General features: G+C 45.7%; 2 protein-coding genes across 3 annotated transcripts in view; one reads left to right on the forward strand and one right to left on the reverse strand.

Annotated features, from left to right (window-relative positions):
* Nucleotides 1–12793, forward strand: part of LOC144485784 (uncharacterized) — an 89840-nt gene extending 77047 nt beyond the window's left edge. The window contains exon 5 of the mRNA XM_078203869.1: nucleotides 10549–12793. Coding sequence (XP_078059995.1) covers nucleotides 10549–11514 — 966 coding nt within the window. The 3' untranslated portion in view covers nucleotides 11515–12793. The remainder of the gene's footprint in view (nucleotides 1–10548) is intronic.
* Nucleotides 1246–22641, reverse strand: LOC144485791 (ER membrane protein complex subunit 4-like). 2 transcript variants are annotated; one of them, XM_078203878.1, is made up of 7 exons: nucleotides 22458–22641; nucleotides 21694–21805; nucleotides 21334–21487; nucleotides 17806–17966; nucleotides 16891–17024; nucleotides 4180–5359; nucleotides 1246–1576 (listed from the first exon to the last, which is right to left on the reverse strand). In XM_078203878.1, the coding sequence occupies exons 1-5, from the start codon at nucleotides 22535–22537 to the stop codon at nucleotides 16989–16991; spliced, it is 543 nt and encodes a 180-aa protein (XP_078060004.1). In that variant the 5' UTR covers nucleotides 22538–22641; the 3' UTR covers nucleotides 1246–1576; nucleotides 4180–5359; nucleotides 16891–16988. The 2 variants fall into 2 exon arrangements, with proteins under 2 accessions (XP_078060004.1, XP_078060003.1); XM_078203877.1 differs by lacking the exons at nucleotides 17806–17966; nucleotides 21334–21487; nucleotides 21694–21805; nucleotides 22458–22641.
* Between the last annotated feature and the right edge of the window lie 2196 nt (nucleotides 22642–24837).

The following is a 24837-nucleotide window of genomic DNA, read 5'->3' on the forward strand; positions in this document are numbered from 1 at the left end:
ATCGATGTAAGAATGAAGTGGAGATGTGGACACGGGTTACATCCCTACTAAGGAGAAAACAAGGTCTGGCCTTGGCACTGTCACTTCTTGACAAAAAGATCAGAAGCAAAGTATTTTGTGAGCTGGATGTCCATCAGTTGGATACTGATGAAGGTTTGAATCTTTTATAAAGATTCATTGAGATTTACAAGATAGATGATCTATTGGTTGGCTGTGAAGCATAATTGGACTTTGACAGGTTTTGTGTGAGGGTGAAAGCATCTTTAGTGCGTCTGGATATTGCAACAAAAGACAGGATTGGAACAGCGCTAATAGGTGATTGAACCCCAGCAATGACTGGGGAACTATTAACAGGTGTTTCATGTCTGAATGAAAACATCATCGTGTGATAAACTTTCACAGTGAGACACAACACAGAGAATTCTGAGGCTGAACACAATGATGATGGTTATCACTCTGAAGGAATTGGAATATCATAAGGAATTTGGTCCAGTGATGAGTGTGTTAGTCACAGAGTCAGTCACCTGTTCTGTGTTTGATACATACAAGTATATGAGTTAGGAGCAAGCACTGGCCACTCAGCCCCTCGTGTCTGCTCTGTCGTTCAGTAAGATAATGGCTGATCTGATTGTAACCTCAACCCCAAATTCCCACTTACCCCGTTAATCTTTCACCCCCTTGATAATCAAGAATCTATCTCGCTCTGCCTTCAAAATATTCAAAGGGATTCTGACAGCAACTTTTGAGGAAGAGTTCCAAGAACTCTCAACCCTGTGGAAAAAAAACTTTCCTCATCTCTGCTTTAAATGAACTTATTTTAAACAGTAAGCCCTCATTCTCGATTCTCCCACTAGAGGAAACATGCCCTCCACATCCACCCTGTCAAAATGCCTCAGGATCTTATATGTTTCAGTCAAGTTGCCTCTTACTCATCTAAACTCCAGGGGACAAAACCCTCACCTGTCTAACCTTGCCTCATAATCCCATTCCACAGTGGCTGCACCTCGACAGTGTGTGGAACAGATTGAAGATGTTACCCAGATTCACCTCATGGTGAAGAGTGACACAAGGTTAAGGAGTATGAAAGGTTTCCAGTTGGTGATATCAATAGATTGAAGCCATTAAAGAGAGTGTTGATTCCATGTAAAGTAGCTGGAGTCAGCACTCCAGGACTGGTGTAGTCTGGTGCGTCTGACAGTGAACCTGCTCAGTTTAATGTTGAGCACAAATGCAACTGGACATGGAACAAGGTATGATTGTTTTATTTGGAAAGTCAGTGATCTGCAATTTACTCAAATCAGGACATTATTGTGTCCTCTTAACAAAACCTGATGTTTCTAATCATAGGGTTTGAGAAGGATTCATGGCATCAGGTGAAGAGAAACAGAAAAAAATTACAAATTGTCTTAAAGCTGCACAAACAATTTGCTCGTCCTATCGAACAAAGATTAAAAATCCTGCTACAAGATGCAGGGCTGGTTGGTGAAGAGGATACGAGACTCAGAACAGATTAGTACAAAGTATCGGACAAAGCCGTTACATCCTTCCCTTGGCTCATGAAGAAGTTGCTGCGCATCTAAAGGTATGAGACAAAGACAGAAATATTTTAATTCTACACTTTATCGATATGGTAACCCAACTTAGTCTTTCTCCAATAATACATGGTAAGGACAAAAGGGTGATTCTAGAACAAGTCATTGAGAAGTGGACAGGGACTGGACCTGGGACACCAGCTAAGGTTCTGGCTGATAATGGAGGGGAATTTGTTAATGATGAGTTTGGAGACGTGTGTGAAAACATGAACATTCTGGTCATGAACATGGCAGCTGAAAGTCCTTTCAGTGATGGACTCTGTGAAAGGAATCACACGGTGATCGATGAAATGCTGCAGAAAATCTTAGCTGATCAGCCAAACTGCAAGTTGATAACTGCACTGGCCTGGACGGTTCATGTAAAGAATTCACTTCAGATGGTTGGAGGGTATAATCCTTGTCAATTGGTTTGGGAGAAATCCCAAATTACCCTCTGTGCTGGGTGATAAACCTGCTTTCGAAGGGATGACAATTAGCACAATTTTTATTCATTTATTATCGAATTGTTTCACTAAAATAATTGCTCGAGCTAAGAAATTGTGGATCCTAGAAGAGCGGTGTCTTATAATGTAATACTTTGTACAAAATAAAGAACATCATATTTTTCTTCTACGATTTGTTTTGAAATATTGTTGTGTGAGTTGTTACAATTCGGGTTGGAAACATCGTTTCAAGAGAAATTTAAACACCCAGCGATTAACTGAAAAGATTACATCAGAAGATTGCAGGTTTTTAAACAAAAACAAACTTTATATATAAAACAAAAGAAATATTAAAAATCAGCATGATCAATTATATTTTATGAAGATTTATGCTGTAAACTCAGTTCTACTTTTCGACCCCTCTTTAGTTCTGAAGAGTCACGTGGACTCAAAACATGAACTCTATTTTCACTCACCACAGATGCTGTCAGTCCTGAGTTTTTGCAGTATTTTTCAGCTTTTGTTTGTACTTTTTACACCCCCCCCCCACCCCACCCCACCCCAACAAAAGAGTTCCCTTATATTTAACAATATAGAAACATCGAAACGAGAGGCAGGAATAGGTCATTTGGCCCTTTGAACCTGCTCCACCATTTATTGTGACCATGGCTGATCATCAACTTCAATATCCTGATCCCTCCCTGCCTCCCTATCCCTTGACCCTTTTCGACCCAAGAGCTAGATCTAATTTCTTCTTGAAGGTTCATTCACTTCTGTTCCAGGAACCATCCCAAAGGAATGTCAAAGCTCTCCAAGATTCACTTCAATTCTCCTCACTTTTCCAGCTATTCTCCAAGCTCCAAGATTTTATGGGGGTCCGACCATTAGCTTTTGATGAAACAACTCTCCAACTTTCCATTAAGACCTCAAAACTGTGGCCTTCTAAGTTCAAGCATGGGCTTCACTGTGTTCTTCCTGAGGGATTTAAACATTGGGAACACCTCTGATTCCTAATGACCTTCTCGGCTCCATGTCCCATAGCTGGTTCACAGCTCCTGGTCCCACAGCTGACGGTTTCCAAGCTAACTGCAGACTGCCTGCTTTCTGTGAGAAACACCCAAAATTCCAACCAAGCTCCACCCTGAATCACTTATCCCCATGGTAACAGAGACTAATTGGGATGTCCAATAGATGTTTAAATTAATTAACTTGTAATTTCAAAACCAAACATGTGACCCTGAGGTCTGCCTGATGAGTTCCCCTCTGTAACAAAGGCAGGACAATAAGTGTCAGACCCAATGGCCCTCATTTTACCGGCACGCTCGCCAAGGCTCACAGAACGGCATTCTCCGTTGCCCTCGGGCACGATCTTACGAACCTCGGGCAGGCGGGCGTGCCGGTAAAATTCCGGCAATGTCTCCAGGTCTCCTGCTAAAAGAGGCTGAGCCCAGCCCCCTTTTTACAGCATTAGCTGCTGTACTCTGCTCAATAAGAGTTTAAATGTCCCAAATCTTGCGTTAATTATGCTACTCTGTGTATTTAATTAGAAATGTCTCACTGTGACTCAAAGAGGAAGAGTCCAGCTGTCCTTTTACAGTTCTTATCCTTCCAGCTTTGACTCCTTAAATCAACATGGGCCACACCTTGTGATTGCAAAGTCCCTTAGGGTGTTTTTACCAGATTCTCAACCCAGATTTTTCATTTTTTAAAAACTAATTCTCAAGCTCAAAGTTAATTTGTAAAACAGGAATGATTAGACAGACACAAACCTCTTCCTCAGGAAGAAATGAAAATGTATCACCATCTAAATATCCTATTTAGAATATTACAATTTTCTGTACATATTAATAACAGCCATGATCATATTGAATGGCGGAGCAGCTCAAAGAGCATCAGCCCACTGGAAGCAAAGTCATGAGATTGGTCAGTCCCGCAGAAAGAAACCCTCCGACCGTCCCACTTTGGGGAGGTGATGGCCTAGTGGTATTATCGCTGGACTATTAATCCAGAAACGCAGCTAATGTTCTGGGGACATGGGTTCGAATCCCACCACGGCAGATGGTGGAATTTGACTAAAAAATATCTGGAATTAAGAATCTACTGATGACCATGAAACCGTTGTCGATGGTCAGCGTTCTTTAGGGAAGGAAATTTGTCGTCCTTACCTGGTCTGGCCGACATGTGATTCCAGAGCCACAGCAATGTGACTGACACTCAACTGCCCTCTCGAGAGAAACTAGGGATGGGCAATAAATGCTGACCAGCGACACCCATGTCCCACGAATGAATAATAAAACTGTCAGAGTGAACATGGTTCAGTTCTGGATGTGAATAACAGCAGCAATAACAGCAGAATCCAGTCCCTGTAATCACTTGTGAACTCGCTGGTATCTGAACAGATTGGATAACTGAGTGAATGCCATCCTGCACAGACCCAGTGAATGGCCTCTCCCCAGCATGAAGACACTGGTGTGTCAGAAGGTTGGATGAATCAATGATTGCTTTCTCACTCAGCTGAACAGCCTCTCCCTACTGTGAACTCGCTGGTGTGTCTGCAAGTGAGATAATCGATTAAATCTCTTCTCACACTCTGGACAGCTGAATGGCCTCTCCCCTGTGTGAACTCGTTCATGTCTCAGCAGGTCAGATGAAGTAGTGAATGCTTTCCCACACTCAGAGCAGGTGAACGGTCTCTCCCTGGTGTGAACTCGCTGGTGTATCTGTAGGTTGTAGGAGAGAGAGAATCCCTTTCCACATTCAGAGCAGGTGAATGGCCTCTCCCCAGTGTGAACTCGCTGGTGTGTCTGCAACTGAGATAACCGACTGAAACTCATCACACACTTGGAGCAGGTAAATGGCCTCTCCCCACTGTGAATTCGCTGGTGTATCCGGAGGTTGGAGGAGCGAGAGAATCCCTTTCCACACTGTGAACAGATGAACGGCCTCTCCCCTGTGTGAACCCGCTGGTGTGTCATTAAGTCGGATGAATTAGTAAATCCCTTTGCACACTTAGTGCAGGTGAATGGTCTCTCTCCAGTGTGACTGCGCCGATGAATTTCCAGCTCTGAGGGGAATCTGAATCCCTTCCCACAATGTCCACATTTCCACAGTTTCTCCATGGTGCCAGTGTCCTTGTATCTCTCCAGGTTTGCTGATCAGTTGCGGTTGGTGTGGGTGTGTGTTACACCAATGTTTAAAATCTTTTCAAGCAGATAAAAGAGAGAAATATTTCTCCTGGACTCAAATGCCGATAATATTCTGGTACCAATAATCAAACAATTCTGTTAATTCTTCACTTGATGTTTCCTTTGAGATTTCAATCTGTAAATCCTTCCCTCCATTATCCTGTAAAAGGAGTTGACAAAAGTCATCACCGTCAGTACTGGATAGAAATTCAGAACAGATAATTCTGAATATAACTGGACTAAAAACATGTGGTATACAATGCTGCATTTCTTAATTAGATAGGTGATGGGAAGGAGATTTGAGAAAACTATATTTACTCCAGATTTTAAAAGCAATCTTTCTGAATTGTAATGTCTCTTTGACTGGAATTATATAACATAACTACATGCTATAATTACAAGAATAAAACAATGAATCTTATTACCGAAACATAAATATACCAAATATATGAACACAAGTTATATCTCTGTTGTGACTAATCTAAAAAGTAAACAAATTTCCAGAAAGTTCCAATGGAATACTGAAGGACAAGGTTTCACATTTTAAAAAATACTTTACAAATCAATCTAAAACCAGCATCACTAAATCATGCAAAGAGAGAAACACTATTTGAATGCACAAGATAAATTACACTTTAAAAAGCTCAGACAATAAAAACAGGTTTCACAAAATCACAAACATTTCCCCCTCAGTATATTTGGCTCTAATTCCAGTTACAGAGTCCCACAACTCTCTGTAATTCCCAGGGGGAGAAAGAAAGTGTTTTACTCACAGCTGTTGTCCAGAGGATGAAGTTTGAGTCTGTGTGTGAAGTTTGAGTCTGTGTGTGAAGTTTGAGTCTGTGGTGAAGTTTGAGTCTGTGTGTGAAGTTTGAGTCTGTGTGTGAAGTTTGAGTCTGTGGTGAAGTTTGAGTCTGTGGTGAAGTTTGAGTCTGTGTGTGAAGTTTGAGTCTGTGGTGAAGTTTGAGTCTGTGTGTGAAGTTTGAGTCTGTGGTGAAGTTTGAGTCTGTGGTGAAGTTTGAGTCTGTGGTGAAGTTTGAGTCTGTGTGTGAAGTTTGAGTCTGTGTGTGAAGTTTGAGTCTGTGGTGAAATTGGAGTCTGTGGTGAAGCTACAAACAGAAGCTGTTCTGTTTCAAATCAAACTGCGGGACTTCGAAGAAAATGATGGGAAGAGATTTTGCAAAGTCCCCTCCCCCACTCCCTCAGCTGGCAGCCCAGCACGCAGGCGCAGAGAGCGCTGCTGAGCCGAGCTGTCCGGAGCAGGCGCAGAGAGCGCTGCTGAGCCGAGCTGTCCGGAGCAGGCGCAGAGAGCGCTGCTCAGCCGAGCTGTCCGGAGCAGGCGCAGTGCGGCTGCCGCCAGCGGTCGCTCTCGATCTCTTTTTGGAGCAGCAGCCGCCGTAGAGAGAGGGGGGAGGGGGCGATCACCGAGCGGCTTCTCGCTCTGGCCGGAGCCGCCAGCCGGTTGCCCGGAAACCTTGGCTCGAGGAGGTGCAGAGGGAGGGGAACAATGGGTGGGGGCGGGGCTCCCGTGTCCGCTCGCCCGGGCCTGCGCACTGGAACCCGAGGATGTCACTGCGGTGCAGACTGATTCCTATTGGCTGAGTGGGGGAGGGGACTTTGCAAAATCTCTTCCCATCATTGGCAGGCCTCCATTGACATCACAATGCGGAAGTTGTCCAATGAGCTTCAGAGTGAAACTTCCTCCTCTGGACAACATCAGGGAGGAAATCAATGTTTCCCCCTTTCCATTTCTTTTCTCATTCTGGGGGAAATTGGGGACTCGCAGCAACTGAAGGGAGAGGAAGTGAATTCAGGGAGGCTGCAGACTGGAACTATTACAGACGAACATCGGAATTAGGAGCAGGACGAGACCCAGGTATCTTTTTCTTTCTCTCTCTCAAAGATATTGACATCTTTTGGCTCCCTCAGGTTGTCACATTTATTTGTCTGACAAGATAACCTCTTACCTAATGTTCACAATTAAAGGGGGAGTTTTCCCAGGAGAAGACTGTTTAAATGAACAGTAAATTCGCTTGGGACAGAGATATGTTTAATGTAGTTATATGGTACGTGCTATGTTATTTATGATTCCCTATTTCTTGTCTTGACATATAAAAGGCACTGTGTCAACATTACCTATTTCCACTGATGGAGACATTCCAACATAGAAGGAATCCATTTGGCAGTTCAAATCCATGCCAACCCTCTGTGGAGCAATTCAGTCAGTCCCATTCCCTCTCTGTACTCCCATTCCCCTGAGTTTCACATCACAATGGAATGGATGAGAATTCCAGATGAGCTGAGACTGGGGTGGAGTCGGGTGATGTTACTGAGGTGGAAATAGTGATAATGATGTGGATGTGTGGCTGGAAGCTCATCTTGGGGTGAAATATTTCACCAGGGTTGTGAACAGCCTGTTTCAGGTCAGACATGTTTGTGATTTATATAAACGATCTGGAAGAAGGTGTAACTGGGGTGATCAGTAAGTTTGCGGACGACACAAAATTGGCAGGACTTGCAGATAGTGAGGAATCATAGAAACCCTACAGTGCAGAAGGAGGCCATTCGGCCCATCAAGTCTGCACCGACCACAATCCCACCCAGGCCCTACCCCCACATATTTACCCGCTAACCTACGCATCTCAGGACTCTAAGGGGCAATTTTTAACCTGGCCAATCAACCTAACCCGCACACCGTTGGACTGTGGGAGGAAACCGGAGCTCCCGGAGGAAACCCACGCAGACACGAGGAGAATGTGCAAACTCCACACAGACAGTGACCCGAGCCACGAATCGAACCCAGGACCCTGGAGCTGTGAAGCAGCAGTGCTAACCACTGTGCTACCATGCCGCTCCTTAGAGGAGCATTGTCAGAAGCTACAGAAGGATATAGATAGGCTGGAAATTTGGGCAAAGAAATGGCAGATGGAGTTCAATCCTGATAAATGCGAAGTGATGCATTTTGGTAGAAATAATGTAGGGAGAAGCTATACGATAAATGGCAGAACCATAAAGGGTGTAGATACGCAGAGGGACCTGGGTGTGCAAGTCCACAGATCCTTGAAGGTGACGTCACAGGTGGAGAAGGTGGTGAAGAAGGCATATGGCATGCTTGCCTTTATAGGACGGGGCATAGAGTATAAAAGTTGGGGTCTGATGTTGCAGATGTATAGAACGTTGCTTCGGCCACATTTGGAATACTGCATCTAGTTCTGGTCGCCACACTATCAGAAGGATGTGGAGGCTTTGGAGAGAGTACAGAGGAGGTTTACCAGGATGTTGCCTGGTATGGAGGGGCTTAGTTATGTGGAGAGATTGGGTAAACTGGGGTTGTTCTCACTGGAAAGACGGAGGATGAGGGGAGACTTAATAGAGGTGTATAAAATTATGAAAGGCATAGATAGGGTGAACGGTGAGAAGCTTTTCCCCAGGTCGGTGGTGACGTTCACGAGGGGTCATAGGTTCAAGGTGAAGGGGGGGTGGTTCAACACAGATATCAGAAGGACATATTTTACACAGAGGGTGGTGGGGGCCTGGAATACGCTGCCAGGCAAGGTGGTGGAGGCAGACACACTGGGAACGTTTAAGACTTATCTAGATAGCCATATGAACGGAGTGGGAATGGAGGGATACAAAAGAATGGTCTAGTTTGGACCAGGGAGCGGCACGGGCTTGGAGGGCCGAAGGGCCTGTTCCTGTGCTGTATTGTTCTTTGTTAGAACCATAGAAAATTACAGCTCAGAAACATGCCTTTTGGCTCTTCTTGTCTGTGCCGAACCATTTTTTGCCTCGTCCCACTGACCTGCACTTGGACCATATCCCTCCACACCCTTCTCATCCATGAACCCGTCCAAGTTTTTCTTAAATGTTAAAAGTGACCCCGCATTTACCACTTTATCCGGCAGCTCATTCCACACTCCCACCACTCTCTGCATGAAGAAGCCCCCCCTAATATTCCCTTTAAACTTTTCTCCTTTCATCCTTAACCCATGCCCTCTGGTTTTTTTCTCCCCTAGCCTCAGTGGAAAAAGCCTGCTTGCGTTCACTCTATCTATACCCATCAAAATCTTATACACCTCTATCAAATCTCCCCTCAATCTTCTACGCTCCAGGGAATAAAGTCCCAACCTATTCAATCTCTCTCTGTAACTCAGCTTCTCAAGTCCCGGCAACATCCTTGTGAACCTTCTCTGCACTCTTTCAACCTTATTTATATCCTTCCTGTAACTCGGTGACCAAAACTGTACACAATACTCCAAATTTGGCCTCACCAATGCCTTATATAACCTTACCATAACACTCCAACTTTTATACTCGATACTCCGATTTATAAAGGCCAATGTACCAAAGGCACTCTTTACGACCCTATCCACCTGTGATGTCACTTTTAGGGAATTCTGTACCTGTCTTCCCAGATCCCTCTATTCAACTGCACTCTTCAGAGTCCTACCATTTACCCTGTACGTTCTACTTTGGTTTGTCCTTCCAAAATGCAATATCTCACACTTGTCTGCGTTAAATTCCATTTGCCATTTTTCAGCCCATTTTTCTAGTTGGTCCAAATCCCTCTGCAAGCTTTGAAAACCTTCCTCACTGTCCACGACACCTCCAATCTTTGTATCATCAGCAAACTTGCTGATCCAATTTACCACATTATCATCCAGATCATTGATATAGATGACAAACAACATGTTCTTTGACATGTTGCCAGGAAGAGGGATAGAGTTGTTGGCAAGCGAGTGGAGTTTGGAGAGGGGACTGAAGACAGTGGGTTCAGTCTTCCCAGTATTTATACGAAAGAAATTTCTGTTTGTTTAGTACTGGAAGTCAGATAAGTCAGGATGGTGTGTGAGTTGGGGGAACTCGGAGGTGATGGTGTTTATACCCATCTGCTATCTCGGTCCTTCTTGTTGGTGAAGTTGAGGGTTTGTGAGATTCTGTCAAAGTTCTTGTCAAGTTGTAGATGTATAAAATCCCTTGCCTTCACCTCAGCCACTCCTACTTCTCTCTATCTCCTCCCAAAGTGCCAAAAGAGTCTTATGTAGACCCAGGCTGTGTGGCAGGTTTCATTCCCTGAAGGATATCAGTGAACCAGTTGGGTTTGTATGACAATCCAGCAGCTTTCTTGTTTACCCTTTCCTCACGGCAGCTCCACAAATGAGCAGATTCATTCAGCTCAATTTCACAACCCACCGTTGTGTTTTTGTGGGTTCTTTCTCACTCACTTTTTTCTGTTTTAAATCAATTTCACAGGGGTTTACAAGAAGAAGATTTGCAGTTGAGAAACTGAAACAAAATATGATATCAGAATCTGATGAGTCGGCCAATTTATTGTAACCTGAATATCATTGTATTTTGAAATTGGAAGAAAAAAGCACCGTTCACAGTGGAGAGAAACTGTACATGTGTTCTGTTTGTGGACAAGACTTCAACCAATCATCTGGCCTTTGGGAACATAATTGCAGTCACAACAGGGAAATGGCATGGAAGTGTGAGGATTGTGGGAAGGAATTCAATTACCCATCCCTGCTGGAAACTCATCGACGCAGTCACACTGGGGAGAGGCCATTCATCTGCTCTCAGTGTGGGAAGAGATTCACTCAGTTATCCAGCTTAAATATACATCAGAGGACTCATGCTGAGGAGAGGCAGTTTACCTGCTCCCAATGTGGGAAGGGATTCAATCAGTCATCCAACCTAGCAATACACCAGCGTGTTCACACTGGGGAGAAACCGTTCACCTGCTCTGAATGTGGGAAGGGATTTTCTCACTCATCCACTCTGCTGATACACCAGCGAACTCACACTCAGGAGAGGCCATTCACTTGCTCCCAGTGTGGGAAGGGATTTGCTGACTCATCTACTTTGTTGAAATACCAGCGAGTTCACACTGGGGAGAGGCCATTCACCTGTTCCCAGTGTGGAAAGGGATTTGCTCAGTCAGCCACCTTGTTCACACACCAGCGAATTCACACTGGGGAGAGGCCATTCACCTGCTCTGTGTGTGGGAAAGGATTCAGTCGGTCATCAACTCTGCTGACACACCAGCGAGTTCACACTGGGGAGAAACCATTCATCTGCTCTGTGTGTGGGAAAGGATTCAATCACTCATCCAACCTAGCAATACACCAGCGAATCCACACAGAGGAGAGGCCATTCACCTGCTCTGTGTGTGAGAAGGGATTCAATCAGTCATCTAAACTAGCAATACATCAGCGGGTTCACACTGGGGAGAGGCCGTTCACCTGCTTGCAGTGTGGGAAGGGATACGTTACCTCGTCGAATCTTCTGACGCACCAGCGAATTCACAACTAACTATTGTAATTGGATTTAAAATTAGGGAGAAACCATGAAAATGTGCAGACTGTGAGGAGAGTTTCAGTTACCTGTCAGAGCTGGAAGCACCGGGGACTGTTTGAAGATGGAGGGTTTCTACAAGCTGCTCTAAGACTTGTCTTCTCTCTGAAAGCTTCAGGACAGTCTATACTCATTATAGCAAGTATATTTATGGTTTCTAACTGTAATTGAAGTGGCATCTACATATTTGAGGAATGTTGCATATTTGGAACTGAAATTGTGCTAAATTAGAAATTAAAGTTGTTTCCTTTCACTTTTAAATATTGTTCAACTGTTAATAGTTAAGCTGCTTCATTTTATGGAATTATATTTAAGCTGTTATTAAATAAAGTTTGTTTTACCATGAAAGATTCCTAATTTGTCAGTGGAATTACTCCTGGAGTGAAGCATCCTATCCTCACATTTATGCCAAAATAGAAAACTTTGTTTGGATCTAATCTGGCTTCCGAACATAATTTATGGGTTCTGGTCCAGGACACTTTTGGAAGGGATTCACTCAATAATCTACCCTCCAACCACCCCCGCTTCACACTGAGGAGAGACCTTTTAAATGCCCAGACTGTGAGAACTGCTATAAAAGCTGTGGAAAAGTGATGTCTCATCAATGTGTTCACGCTGATGAGAGACCATTCAGCTGCTTTTACTGTGAGACAGGGTTCAGGGAATCATTCCAACTCACTGTCCACCAGCGAGTTCACACTGGGGAGAGGCTATTCACCTGCTCTGAGTTTGGGAAGAGATTCACTCAGTTTTGAGGTTCGATTTCCAGTATCTACATTACCTTATTTTGATCTGATTTTTTGTTTGATTTATTATTGTCGCATGTATTGGGATCCAGTGAACAGTATTGTTTCTTGCGCGCCATACAGACAAAGCCTACCGTTCCAGCATTTTCTGTTTTAGTTCCTTTTGAAGGGTTCTCCCTCTCTCCTCCATCCTCACCGACAACAAGAAGTCTGAGGAGCTCATGGAGCTCCTTTGTCACTAAAATGGAGACAACCTGATCAGCTGCCTCTGTTGTTTCCCTCCCTTCCACTGGGTCAAACTGTGTCTAACAATTTTCCCAAGCTTAAACTCATCTTTCTTTAGTTTCTCTCTGTCAAGCAGTAGATTTAGTAATCTATATTTGTATTATTGGATATTAGAAATAAGGTATAGATTTAAGTGAGTTTAATTCGGTGTTTCTGTGTACAGAAGGGTTAAAACTTTCATAGATTAATGTTAAATAAAGGTGTTTGCATGTATGAGGTTTTGGTTTCATTTCAAACTGTGCCCGTATTCTGTTTAGAGAATTTACAATGTGAAAACACACGTGTAAAAAAAGATTAGGTTGTTACTTGGCAACCAGTGGCCATTTTGGGTTCGAAAGAATTTCTGAGTTAGCTGAAGAGGAAACTGCCAGAAACACTGGGCAGAACAATGGAGTAAGGACAAGAAAGAAAGTCCCAGAAGTTTAAGAACAGATAGTTCTAGAAACCAGGGCATGAAAAAAGTCTGAGGAAAACTGAAGTCAAAGGGAATCTGAACAAGATACTGTTCCCTGAAGTTAAAGAAAGGGGCAAAGAGTGGTTTCCAGTTAAAGGCAACACACATGGTGACGTTAGCTGGTGAAAAGCCAGACTCTGAAGTAATCCTAAGGTTGAGGACTTTGGTACCACCTGTGAAACAGTAGTGTTCTGTTGGCATGGCTGGGTACCTGAGAGATTACGTGGAAGCTTGAATGCATGTGATAATCTAAGGCAGAAGAATAGTGAAAGGAGAGATTGAAATCCTGGAAGTGGATCCTTGCTGAAAAGATCTGAGAGAGCGCATTGTTTGGGAGAACATTTTCGAGAGTGGATCTGGTTGATGAAAATTTCTGTGCACCAATTTCAATGACAATGTTACAATTCGTGATGTTACACATGACAGGATCTCAGTGTGATTACTCAGCATCAGGTTATACTCTGAACCGGTGCAGTGCAAATGTTGGAACTTACTGATCAGGAACCGGTCAGAGATTACATTGAATCACAGAGAATTCTCTAATTCTTGGGCGACACGGTGACACAGTGGTGAGCACTGCTGACTCACATGGCCAGGGTCCTGGGTTCGAATCCCGGCTCGGGTCACTGTCTGTGTGGAGTTTGCACATTCTCCCCGTGTCTGCGTGGGTTTCCTCCGGTTTCCTTCTCCAGTCCAAAGATGTGTGGGTTAGGTGGATTGGCCATGCTAAATTGCCCTGAGTGTCAGGGGGGCTAGCTAGGGTAAATGCATGAGGTTATGGGGAGACGGCCTGGGTGGGATTGTGGTGGGTGCAGACTCAATGGGCCGAATGGATTCCTTCTACACTGTCGGGATTCTATGAATATCCAGACCAGAAAGACATTGTTCGGTTTAACTAGTCTGTGCTGGTGTTTATATTTCATACAAGACACCTCCCATTCCATCTCCCTCATTTCAGCCTTCCAGCTCATCTTTCTAATCTCCTTTCCCTCACGTACTCATCACGTTTTCTTTTTAAACGATGAGTTGTCCAGCTAGTTCCTGTGGCAGTGAATTTCACATTGTAATCAATCTCTGAGTATAGATGGTGAGTGACTTGGAGGGGAACGTGCAGGTGATGATGTTCCCATGCATTTGCTGCCCTTCTCCAAGGTGCTGGAGGTTGCGGGTTTGCAAGATGCTGTCAAAGAAGCCTTGGTGAGTGCTTGCAGTGAATCTTGTAGGTGGTACACACAGCTGCCACGTGAGTCAGTGTTGGAGGGAGTAGATGTTTGTAGAAGGATTGCCAATCAAGCTGCTTTGTCTTGGATGGTGTTGAGCTTCCTGAGTTGTTGGAGCTGCACTAATTCAGAAAATTGGAGCTTATTCAATTAGACAGAAGAGTTGTCCCTTGTAGATGCTGGACTTTGGGGAGAAAGATTAAACAGACCTTTTAATGGAAAATTTACCTGATCTGGCCCAGACACCACGAGGAGATGGAAATGGGATGTGTTCTGATTCTCAATTGAAACCCTACCCAACTGAAAAGGTGAACATTGAAGACTCGAACACGGAGGGAGGTATGTCTGTTAGTGTTCTTCAGCAGTGGAAGTGGGGATCAGGATTGTGCTGGAAGAACAGGAGTGATGGTGAAATGAGTCAGCAAATAGGGAATGGTTATTTAACCACCAGCTCGGGTTACTGAAGCCTGAATATTGTGGGAGAGAAAAGGCGAGAGTGTTGCAGAGTTTAAAGTGGAACAAGAGAGTCTTAAGCTGGTGAAGTCAGTGAAATCTGAGTCTCGTCTTTGTCTGCTGTCATTTTACAGAGGCCCCATTTTGCTGAAAGCAATAGAGAAAACGTGGAAAATCTCAGCAGGTTTAGCAGCATCTGTCAGGAGAGAAAAGAGCTGATGTTTCGAGTCTGGATGACCCTTTGACAAAGCTTTTTCTCTTTTGGTTTCAGATTCCAGCATCCGCAGTAATTTGCTTTTATCCCATTTTGCTGAAACTCTTTATTTCCACAGTTACAGAATCAGTGAAAAGACATGACACATTCTTCACAGCAGCATCAAACTCACACTGACTGTTTCCTCACTCACCTCGAGGTTATCGATTCGCCTCCGGCCTCTTCAGTTCACTCCTGCTTCGGGTGTAGTCTCAGAATGGGGAGTGGGAGGATTAGTGACCACCTCCCCTCACCCCCCTCCCCCCACAAACACACACAGAGGAACGACTCAAACACAATCATTAAATAAAGCGAAAGCAGACATACATGTTTTGTGTGTGTGTGTATGTGCTCGCACACAGGTACACACACACACATGAACTGAAATGCGTGTACACCCACACAGACACACACTCAGGCACAAGCGTGCATGCTCACAGACAAAATCGTAGGATTGCTACAGTGCAGAAGAGACCATTCAGCCCTTTGAGTCTGCACTGACTCTCTGACAGAGCATCTTACCCGGGCCCTATTCCCGTTACCCCATATATTTACCCCACTAATCACCCTGATCGACATATTTTGTTACATAAAGCAGCAATTTAGCATGGTCAATCCACCTAACCAGCACATTTTGAAGTTTGGGAGGAAACCACAGCCCCCGGAGGAAACCCATGCAGACACGGGGAGAACGTGCAAACTCCACACAGACACAGGGGCGGGACAATGGGGAGCACTGCTGCCTCACAGCACCAGGGACCTGGGTTCAAATCAAGCCTCAGGTTGTGTGAAGTTTGTGCATTCTCCCCGTGTCTGTGAGAGTTTCCTCCAGTTGCTCCGGTTTCCACCCACACTCCAAAGACGTGTGATTTAGGTGGATTGGCCGTGCTAAATTGCCCCTTAGTGTCGGGGATATTATCAGTGTAAATACGTGGGGTTATGGGGATAGGGCCTGGGTGGGGTTGTTGTTGGTGCAGGCTCAGTGGGCCGATTGGTCTCTTTCTGCACTGTCGGGATTCTATGATTTATCCGAGGCTGGAATCGAACCCAGGGTCCTGGCGCTGTGAGGCAGCAGTGCTAACCACTGTGCCACCATGCTGCCCAGGTGGGCACACAGACAGCTGCACACACTACACTGTCAATCACCTGCCTCCGGCTGTCAGTGCGGAGGAAGTGAAACCAAGCTCCCCCCCTCCTCACTCACTGCTGTGTCAGGTGGATAGTAAAATCCCACGGCCACTACTGGATGGAGCGAAGGAGAGCTCCCGCTGGTTTCCGAGGGCCGATCTTTATCCTTCAAACAGCCTAACATTTGGTGGTTATCCGACAGTTTGTGGGATCTGCTGTGTGCAGTGCCTGCCGGGTTTCCCAGGTGAACAGCAGTGACTGTGTTTTGGAAACAGGAAGCTGCTGTGTTGATTCAGAGCGCTCTGGAACAGCCCAGAACAAGCACAGGAGCTAAATCATTCCCTCCTTTTGATGTTCCCTCCTGCCGTTCTGTAGGAAGAGATGGTGACTGCACAGCAAGATCCCACAAGGCACGATGCAACACACAGCCAGGGAACTTAAATTTCAGAGACGATTTGAGGGACCCCTGGGAGAACCTGTTACAGCAGCTCGAATCTCAGGAACAGGTTACACAAACCTGTGACCTTCTGACCTGGGTGAGAGAGAGAATGAGAGGCACCAGGATAAGCCTGGAATGACTGATCCAGGAACTTCCAGTCCCATCGTCAACTCCAACAGGTCCCTTATCCGAGGCTCAGCAAAGGGGGTCAACATGACAAACAACTGAATCCCCAGTGAAAAAATACACAGTCCCTGCTGTCAATATCTCCGGCCATTCCACATCGGTCACAGGTGCACGGGCCAATGTCTGTGTGTGCGTGGGGGGGGGCAGTGATGGGAGGGCATGTTACCTACAGAACGCCTGGTCCCAGGTTAGCCAGACGGTAGGTTGTATCCGGTGTCGATCGTCCTCGGGCCGTGTCTCAGCGAGCGACAGGAGGAGAGTGGGACCATCACAGGACCAGGCCCCCGCCCGTGTTCTCCACTCTCTGTGTGAAAGGAGAAGGTGGTAAGAATCGGAGTGGGAATAGCTTCTGTCGAGCCTGCTCCACAATTCATCATCAACCTCATCTCCACTTTCCCTGCAGTCTTCCCGATCCCTCAATTCCCAAAGATATCCCCACTTTCCGCACACTCCTCCCCATCCCATAATTCCCAAAGATATCCCACTTTCCCCGCACTCCTTCCCATCCCTCAATTCCCAAAGATATCCCCACTTTCCCTGCACTCCTCTCCATCCCTCAATTCCCAAAGATATCTCCACTTTCCGCACACTCCTCCCCATAGATATCCCCACTTTCCCCGCACTCCTCCCCATTCTTCAATTCCCAAAGATATCCCCACTTTCCCCACACTCTTCCTCCTATCTCTCAATTCCCAAAGACATCCCCACTTTCCCTGCACTCCTCCCCCATCCCTCATTTGTTTTTGTTCATTTGTGGGATATGGGCGTCTCTGACTGGCCAGCATTTATTGCCCATCCCTAGTTGCTCGAGGGCTGTTGAGAGTCAACCACGTTGCTGTAGCTCTGGAGTCACATGTAGGCCAGACCAGGTAAGGGCGGCAGATTTCCTGTGGTTGACTCTCAACTGCCCTCCAAGAGCAACTAGGGATGGACAATAAATGCTGACCAGCCAGTGATGCCCATATCCCACGAATGAATAAAAATAATTGGGCCCAATCTACTCAACCTCTCAGGCTCCACAGCCCTGAATGGTTTCCTCTTCCTATTTTCCTGGCTCCCCCTCACATACAGAGTGCGGATCTCACCTGGGGCGGCTGGATGAATGCCAGCCAGTCAGAGGCGTGTGTGGGCAGCAGCCCCATTGCCTGGCACTTGTAGATGGCCAGGGCCAACCCCAGCAGGTTGCCGATGAAGTAGATGAGACACTGCAGCCAGTGCTGATAAGAATTCCCCAGGACCCTAAAGACTGAGAGCGAGAATGGAAAAGCAGGAAGTTCAGGAACATGTGAGAACCTTTCCTCATAACACAACCCATCCATTTTAGGTATCAGTGTCTGGTAAACCGTCTCTGAACTGTCTCCAGCATACTTGCACACTTCCTTAAATAAGGTGACCAATACTGCACACAGTACTCCAGATGTGGTCTCACTAGTGACCTGTACAACTGAAGCATAACCTCCCTAGTTCTGTATTTAATTCCCATCACAATGAATGATAACATTCTATTAGTTTTCCTAATTACTTGCTGTACCTGCATATTAGACTTTTGTGATTTATGCACTCAGACACCCAGATCTTGATCAATTGGGCCAGTGGGCTGACGAATGGCAGATGGAGTTTAATTTAGACAAATGCTAGGTGATGCATTTTGGTAGATTGAACCAGGGCAGGACTTACTCAGTTAATGGTAGGGCGTTGGGGAGAGTTACAGAACAAAGAGATCTAGGGGCACATGTTCATAGCTCCTTGAAAGTGGAGTCACAGGTGGACAGAGTGGTGAAGAAGGCATTCGGCATGCTTGGTTTCATTGGTCAGAACATTGAATACAGGAGTTCGAATGTCTTGTTGAAGTTGTACAAGACATTGGTAAGGCCACACTTGCAATACTGTGTGCAGTTCTGGTCACCCTATTATAGAAAGGATATTATTAAACTAGAAAGAGTGCAGAAAAGATTTACCAGGATGCTACCGGGACTTGATGGATTGAGTTAAAAGGAGAGGATAGATAGACTGGGACGTTTTTCTTTGGAGCGTAGGAGGCTGAGGGGTGATCTTATAGAGGTCTATAAAATAATGAGGGGGCACAGATCAACTAGACAGTCAATATCTTTTCCCAAAGGTAGGGGAGTTTAAAACTAGAGGGCATAGGTTTAAGGTGAGAGGGGAGAGATACAAAAGTGTCCAGAGAGGCAATTTTTTCACACAGAGGATGGTGAATGTCTGGAACAAGCTGCCAGAAGTAGTAGCAGAGGCAAGTACAATTTTGTCTTTAAAAAAGCATTTAGATAGTTACATGGGTACGATGGGTTTAGAGGGATATGGGCCAAATGCGGGCAATTGGGATTAGGTTCGGGGTTTTAAAAAAGGGCGGCATGGACAAGTTGGGCCGAAGGGCCTGTTTCCATGCTGTAAACCTCTATGACTCGATCCCTCTGAATCTCTGAGCTCTGCAATCTCTCAAAATTTAGACAAAATGCTTCTTTTTCATTCTTCCTGCCGAAATGGACAATTTCAAATTTGCCCACATTCTACTCCATTTACCAGATATTTCCCCACTCACTTAACCTTTCTATCTTTCTGTACTCTCTGTATGTCCGCTTCACAACTTACTTTCCATCTATCTGTGTGTCATCGGCAAATTTGCCAAACATCCCATCATCCAGTCATTCATATAAATTTCATATAAATTTCATTCCTTGCCCCAAATTTGATTCCTTGTCCACTATTTAGTTTAAAACCGTCTCTATTTTCCTCATCATGGGGTTCGCATGAACCGGCCCCAGCACCGTTCAGGTGTTGACTGTCCCAATGGTACAGATCCCACTTCACCCAGTACTGATGTCAGTGTCCCATGAACCAGAACCCACCTCCCACACCAGTTAGGGCGGCACAGTGGTTAGTACTGCTGCCGCACAACACCAGGGACTCGGTTCTATACTGGCTTAGAATCCCTACAATTCAGAAGGAGGCCATTCAGCCCATCGCTTCTGCACCGACCATAATCCCACCCAGGCCCTATCCCTGTAACACAACGTATTTACTCTGTTAGTCCCCCTGACACTATGGGACAACGAACCATAGCCAATCAATTTAACCCGCACATCTTTGAACTATGGGAGGAAACCGGAGGACCCGGAGGAAACCCACGCAGACAGACAGAGAACATGAAAACTCCACACACACGGTCACTCGAGGCTGGAATTGAACCTGGGTCCCTGCCGCTGTGAGGCAGCAGTGCTAACCACTGTGCCACCCCTTGGGTCACTATCTGTGCAGAGTTTGCACGTTCACCCTGTATCTGTGTGGGTTTTCTCCGGGTGCTCCGGTTTTCTCCCAGTCTGAAAGACGTGCTGGTTAGGTGCACTGGCCACGCTAAATTCTCCCTCAGTGTACCCGAACATGTACTGGAGTGTGGCGACTCGGGGATTCTCACAGTAACTTCATTGCAGTGTTAACGTAAGCCTACTTGTGACACTAATAAATAAACTTTAACGCAGCCTTTCAGTCACGCATTCATCCCTCCGATCTGATCTGTCCTATACCTATTAGCATGTGGCTCAGGTAATAATTCAGAGATTATAACCATTGAGGTTCTGCTTCTTAATTTAGTGCTTAGGTCCTCATATCGACACTGAAAATCTCCTTCTTTATCTCTGTTGTTTATACCTACATTGACGAGGACAACTGGAACCTTCCCCTCCCCACTGAAATTTCTTCTCCAGCCCTGATCAGATGTCCTGAACACTGGCCCCAGACAGACACCACAGCTGCCTTGATTCACATTCTTTACTGCAGAGAATGTGCCAATCCCTCTGACTATACTGTCCCCATTATCACTGCATTCCTTTTTGCTCCCCTCACTGGAATGGTTTCCTTACCACAGTGCCATGGGTAATTGGTTCATCCATCCTGCAGCTCCCATTCATCCAAACAAGCTGAAAATACCTCAAACTGGCTGGACAATGTTAAAGGCTAAGGCTCCTGTCTGTGAGTTCCCTTATCTGTCTCACTCTCCTGTTCCTGACCACTGACCAAATCAGCAGACCCTGGGCCAAGAGGTGTGACTGCTCCCTGATACAAAGAATCCAGGTAACTTTCCCCCTCCCTGATGCATTGCAGTGTCTGTAGTTCAGCCTCCAGCTCATAAACTCTGAACCAGAGCTGCTTGAACTTCACTTACTGCAGACATGGTTGCCCTGGATCAAACTGACAGCCAGGAGCTCCCACATGCTGCAGCTGTGACACATCTTTAATGTGTGCGAATAAACTGTTTAATTATTTTACCTAATTACATATTTTATTTTTGTTTTCAAGTATTTTAGTTTTTAAGTATTTTATTAACCTTACCACCAGTTGCTGTACTTTTTTAATCCTTAAGAATAGAATAAACCGTAGTCACTTAGCAGATCCTCACCAAAAATCTAGCTTCTTCTCCTGTCGAAGAGTAAGATCACTTCCTGACGGCTGAGAAAGTTAGAAAGCAAAACAGCACCTCTTTCCCTTTCTTCTCTAACTCCCTTAATTACCCAACTCCCAGAACTCTATTCTAAGCTACATTCAAGTGATGCCGGTTCAGAGCTGTTTCTGAGCTGCAGATTCGATACAATACTCACTTGCAGACATGGACATCAAGGCCTGTATGGGTCTCCAGGCCATCATGCACACCATCATGATAGGGAGGATGGAGATGGTGTTGCCAGCCATGTACATGATGAACAGATTCATGGGCAGCTGTTTCAATGGGCCCAAGGCGATGTCCCAGCAGCGCTGAAAACAGAAAGTGAGCAGGGTATCAGTAAAGGGGGCCGGTTAGGGGAGGCCATATACTGATCTTATATCCAGGCCTTGAAGTAAGCATGATGATTAACCCTTTATCACACAGGCTGCTGTGGTTCACCAAGGTACTTCACCACCGTGGACAAACCAGGGGCGTTGTCAGTCACACACTAAAGACACATTCAAATCCAACTTACTTTCTCAACCAGGATCCAGTCTGTTTCTTGGACACAGATGTCTGGCAGCTGTTTGTCCGAATATGCGACTGGGTACATGGAGTCTCTCTGGCCACACTGTTGATCACGGCTCCTGTGAGAAACAGAAAACACAAATTGGTCACCCTTTCAAGACCTTCTTTAAAGAGGGAGTCTCTCTGTTGAGAACCCCAACGTGGTGGCAATAGTGCCAGCATGAACTAAAGCTTGGGCAAACCTCGGACACACACTGCCGTTGTGTCCATTGAACTGCCACGGGAATGGAGGATGGCAGAAGTGGATTAGTGTCAATTGATAATCAGGGTGCCAATCCGCTTGCCCTCCATTTAGGGACAAAGTGACAAATCACCAGATGTACCAAATTGTATCTTGAAAACAAACACTGCGGGACATTGAGAGAGATCCAGTTCAGCACCGGGTCCTGGAAACGAGCAATCGTTCCTCCAACCACCACCGCAGTTGGCACCTGATCAGGTGGAGGGGCTGAAACCAAAAGGGCATCTCAGGGTCATGACCTGGGGAAAAGATGCCAAGTGGGGTCTGAGTGATTTCTGGGGGATTTGAGGGGCTGCTTTGTGCTGAGGAGCTCGGTGAGGGGTAAAAGAGGCGTGAAAAACCCGGGGTTGGGAAGTTTTGGGTTGGTGCCACATCCCCGGGTCAGTGTGCGATGGCCTCCCCTCAGGAGAGACGGGCTGACCCGGCTTGCCTCCTACTCGAGCCCCCGGCTTCCCGCGCGGCCTCCGCACCTGCTGCTGCCGCTCAAGTTAAGCTCGAAGGTCCACTTGTGCCAGCGCGCGCCGTGGACAAGCCCCGCCCCTGCCGCCATGACAACGCCGCCGACCGTTAACCGTCCCCCGCTTTCAAATCTGATTCAGATCAAGAGAAGAAGCCGCACGCTTCCGTCAACAAAACACTCCCGCTGCAATGCGCATGTGCGATCCCAACCGCCTCAGCGTTCTGCGTGCACCGCCCTGCGTGCACCGCCCAAAGCCCCGTCCCCACATCGTCGTCATCTTTGTTAGGGGCACATCTGTTCCGACTCTTCACCTTCTGGCCAAATGGAGCACGTTTGCCCCGATGGACATCACTTAATGTCAGAGATATTTGCAATATTGAGTCCAGATGACCCTTTGTCAAAGCAAAAAGACATAGAAAGTGGGAGATATTTATACTGCAGGGTGAAGGAATGAAACCAGGGGAAAATACTGCTCATGGTTGTGATGCGCGATATATCACACGGGAGGCAAGATGTACTCGGGAAATAAAGGCTTTTATTGCCAACAATAACGGAGCTACTATATACAATATACAATCTCAGACTAAAGGGTCACCAGGCAGAGCAGTGACCTTTATACCTCTCCCAGGAGGCGGAGCCAACTGGGGTGTACCATAGGACTATATTAACAGGTAGAACAGCCCAACCCTAACCCCAACAGTAACATATCTACAGACTCATCGTACTGGCCATACCATGGCTCAGCACTCCTGGTGGCAACCAACAATGGATCACCACAGGTTGTCCACATTCTCTCTGTGGACAGCCATTACAGCACCAGGGACTCAGGTTTGTTTCTCGGCTTGGGGTGACTGTGCGGAGTCCGCACGTTCTCCAGGTGCTCCTGTTTCCTCCCACACATCATCTTTTTCTTCTCATGAAAATCCAGTATTTCCGATCGCTCTGAATAAATTTTGAGGTTCAAGTCAGAGCGAATAAATAAAAGCAAAAATCTGTGGATGCTGGAATCTGAAACAAAAACTGATAATGAACCCCTGTTCATTATTCAACATTTAACATCAATACATTTATTTATTCTGCAAGTCCTCATTCTGAATTGAATATCTCTGACATATGCAGCATTGAATTGCAACTATGACTGGCCAACAAAACAGATCGAGTCACTGGTTAATGCACACCCCATGATGCTTATTTGAGATTGACCACAGTCAGTTTATCAACAAAATCAAATATGTTTAATGGGAAGAGATTTAAGAATGATCAGTTAGTTTATTCTGGGTGTGAAATATGCTGGCGCCTAAATCCCATTCATCTATCGGAAAGTCCAGTAGATCTGCAGTGAGCCTCGATTCCCTCAACAGCATGAATGGTTTTCCCTATATTATTATGAAAACGATTTTAAAAAGATGTTTCTGTGCAATGTGCACCACTTCCTCTAGTTCAGTTACAGTATCACTTGTGTCTGTCTTTATGAGCACACACTACGATTAGACATGTTTCATGGATTGAACAAGTTGCTAATATATGCACGGTGTCAAAATACAAACATTTCTTTCCTGCAACGACATCTTAAAATGCAGCATTTCTGATTTTCCTGAAAGCATTTGAGACCGAGGTCAAAACAAAGATAACATGGCGACAACATTGAGAATTGGATAATGTTCAGCAAATAACCAAAATCATGCATACTTCCTGAAATGATAAAGTTTCTGTCTGGTTTTGAACCAGAGACTTCTTACGCGTTAGGCAAACATGATAACCACTACACTACAGAAACTACCAGCAGTTAGGTGCAGCCAATCGACCTGTCTGCAAGGTTCAACTCTGCTGTGTTGCCGCAGGTTCTCATGGTTACACTATCCACCAGTATCTATTACAAGCCCACCAACTCCAACAACTATCGTGACTGCAGCTCTTCACACCCACATCCTGAAACGACTCCATCCCATTCTCTTCATTCTTTCGTCTCCGCTGCATCTGCTCTGATCTTACCACTTTCCTAAATAGCATTGCAGATATGTCTTTCTTCTTCACCAGTTGTGGTTTTCCACCCAACGTTGTTGACAGGGCTCTTGCCCCTGTCCACCCATCCCCCGAGCCACTGGTCTCACTCCCTCCCCTTCCTCTCAGAACCAGGACAGGGTTCCCCTTGTCTTCACTTTTCACCCAACCAGCCTCCGCATTCAAAGGATCATCCACTGCCATTGCTGCCAATTCCAGCATGATGCCACTACCCAACACATCTTCCCCTCAGCCCCCCGCCCACTTCCCAGCATTCCACAAGGATCGTTCTCTCTGGGATACCCTGGTTCATGCCTCCATCCAACCAACATCCTATCCTCTACCCATGGCACCTTCCCATGCCATCGTAGAAGGTGCAACACCTGCCG

This window comes from Mustelus asterias, unplaced genomic scaffold (assembly GCF_964213995.1).
Source record: "Mustelus asterias unplaced genomic scaffold, sMusAst1.hap1.1 HAP1_SCAFFOLD_220, whole genome shotgun sequence".
Classification (NCBI taxonomy): domain Eukaryota; kingdom Metazoa; phylum Chordata; class Chondrichthyes; order Carcharhiniformes; family Triakidae; genus Mustelus; species Mustelus asterias.

Bases quoted from the DNA above. Each gene is read 5' to 3' on its own strand.
- LOC144485791 (XM_078203877.1), bottom strand. From the start codon at position 5,133: ATGGAGAAACTGTGGAAATGTGGACATTGTGGGAAGGGATTCAGATTC.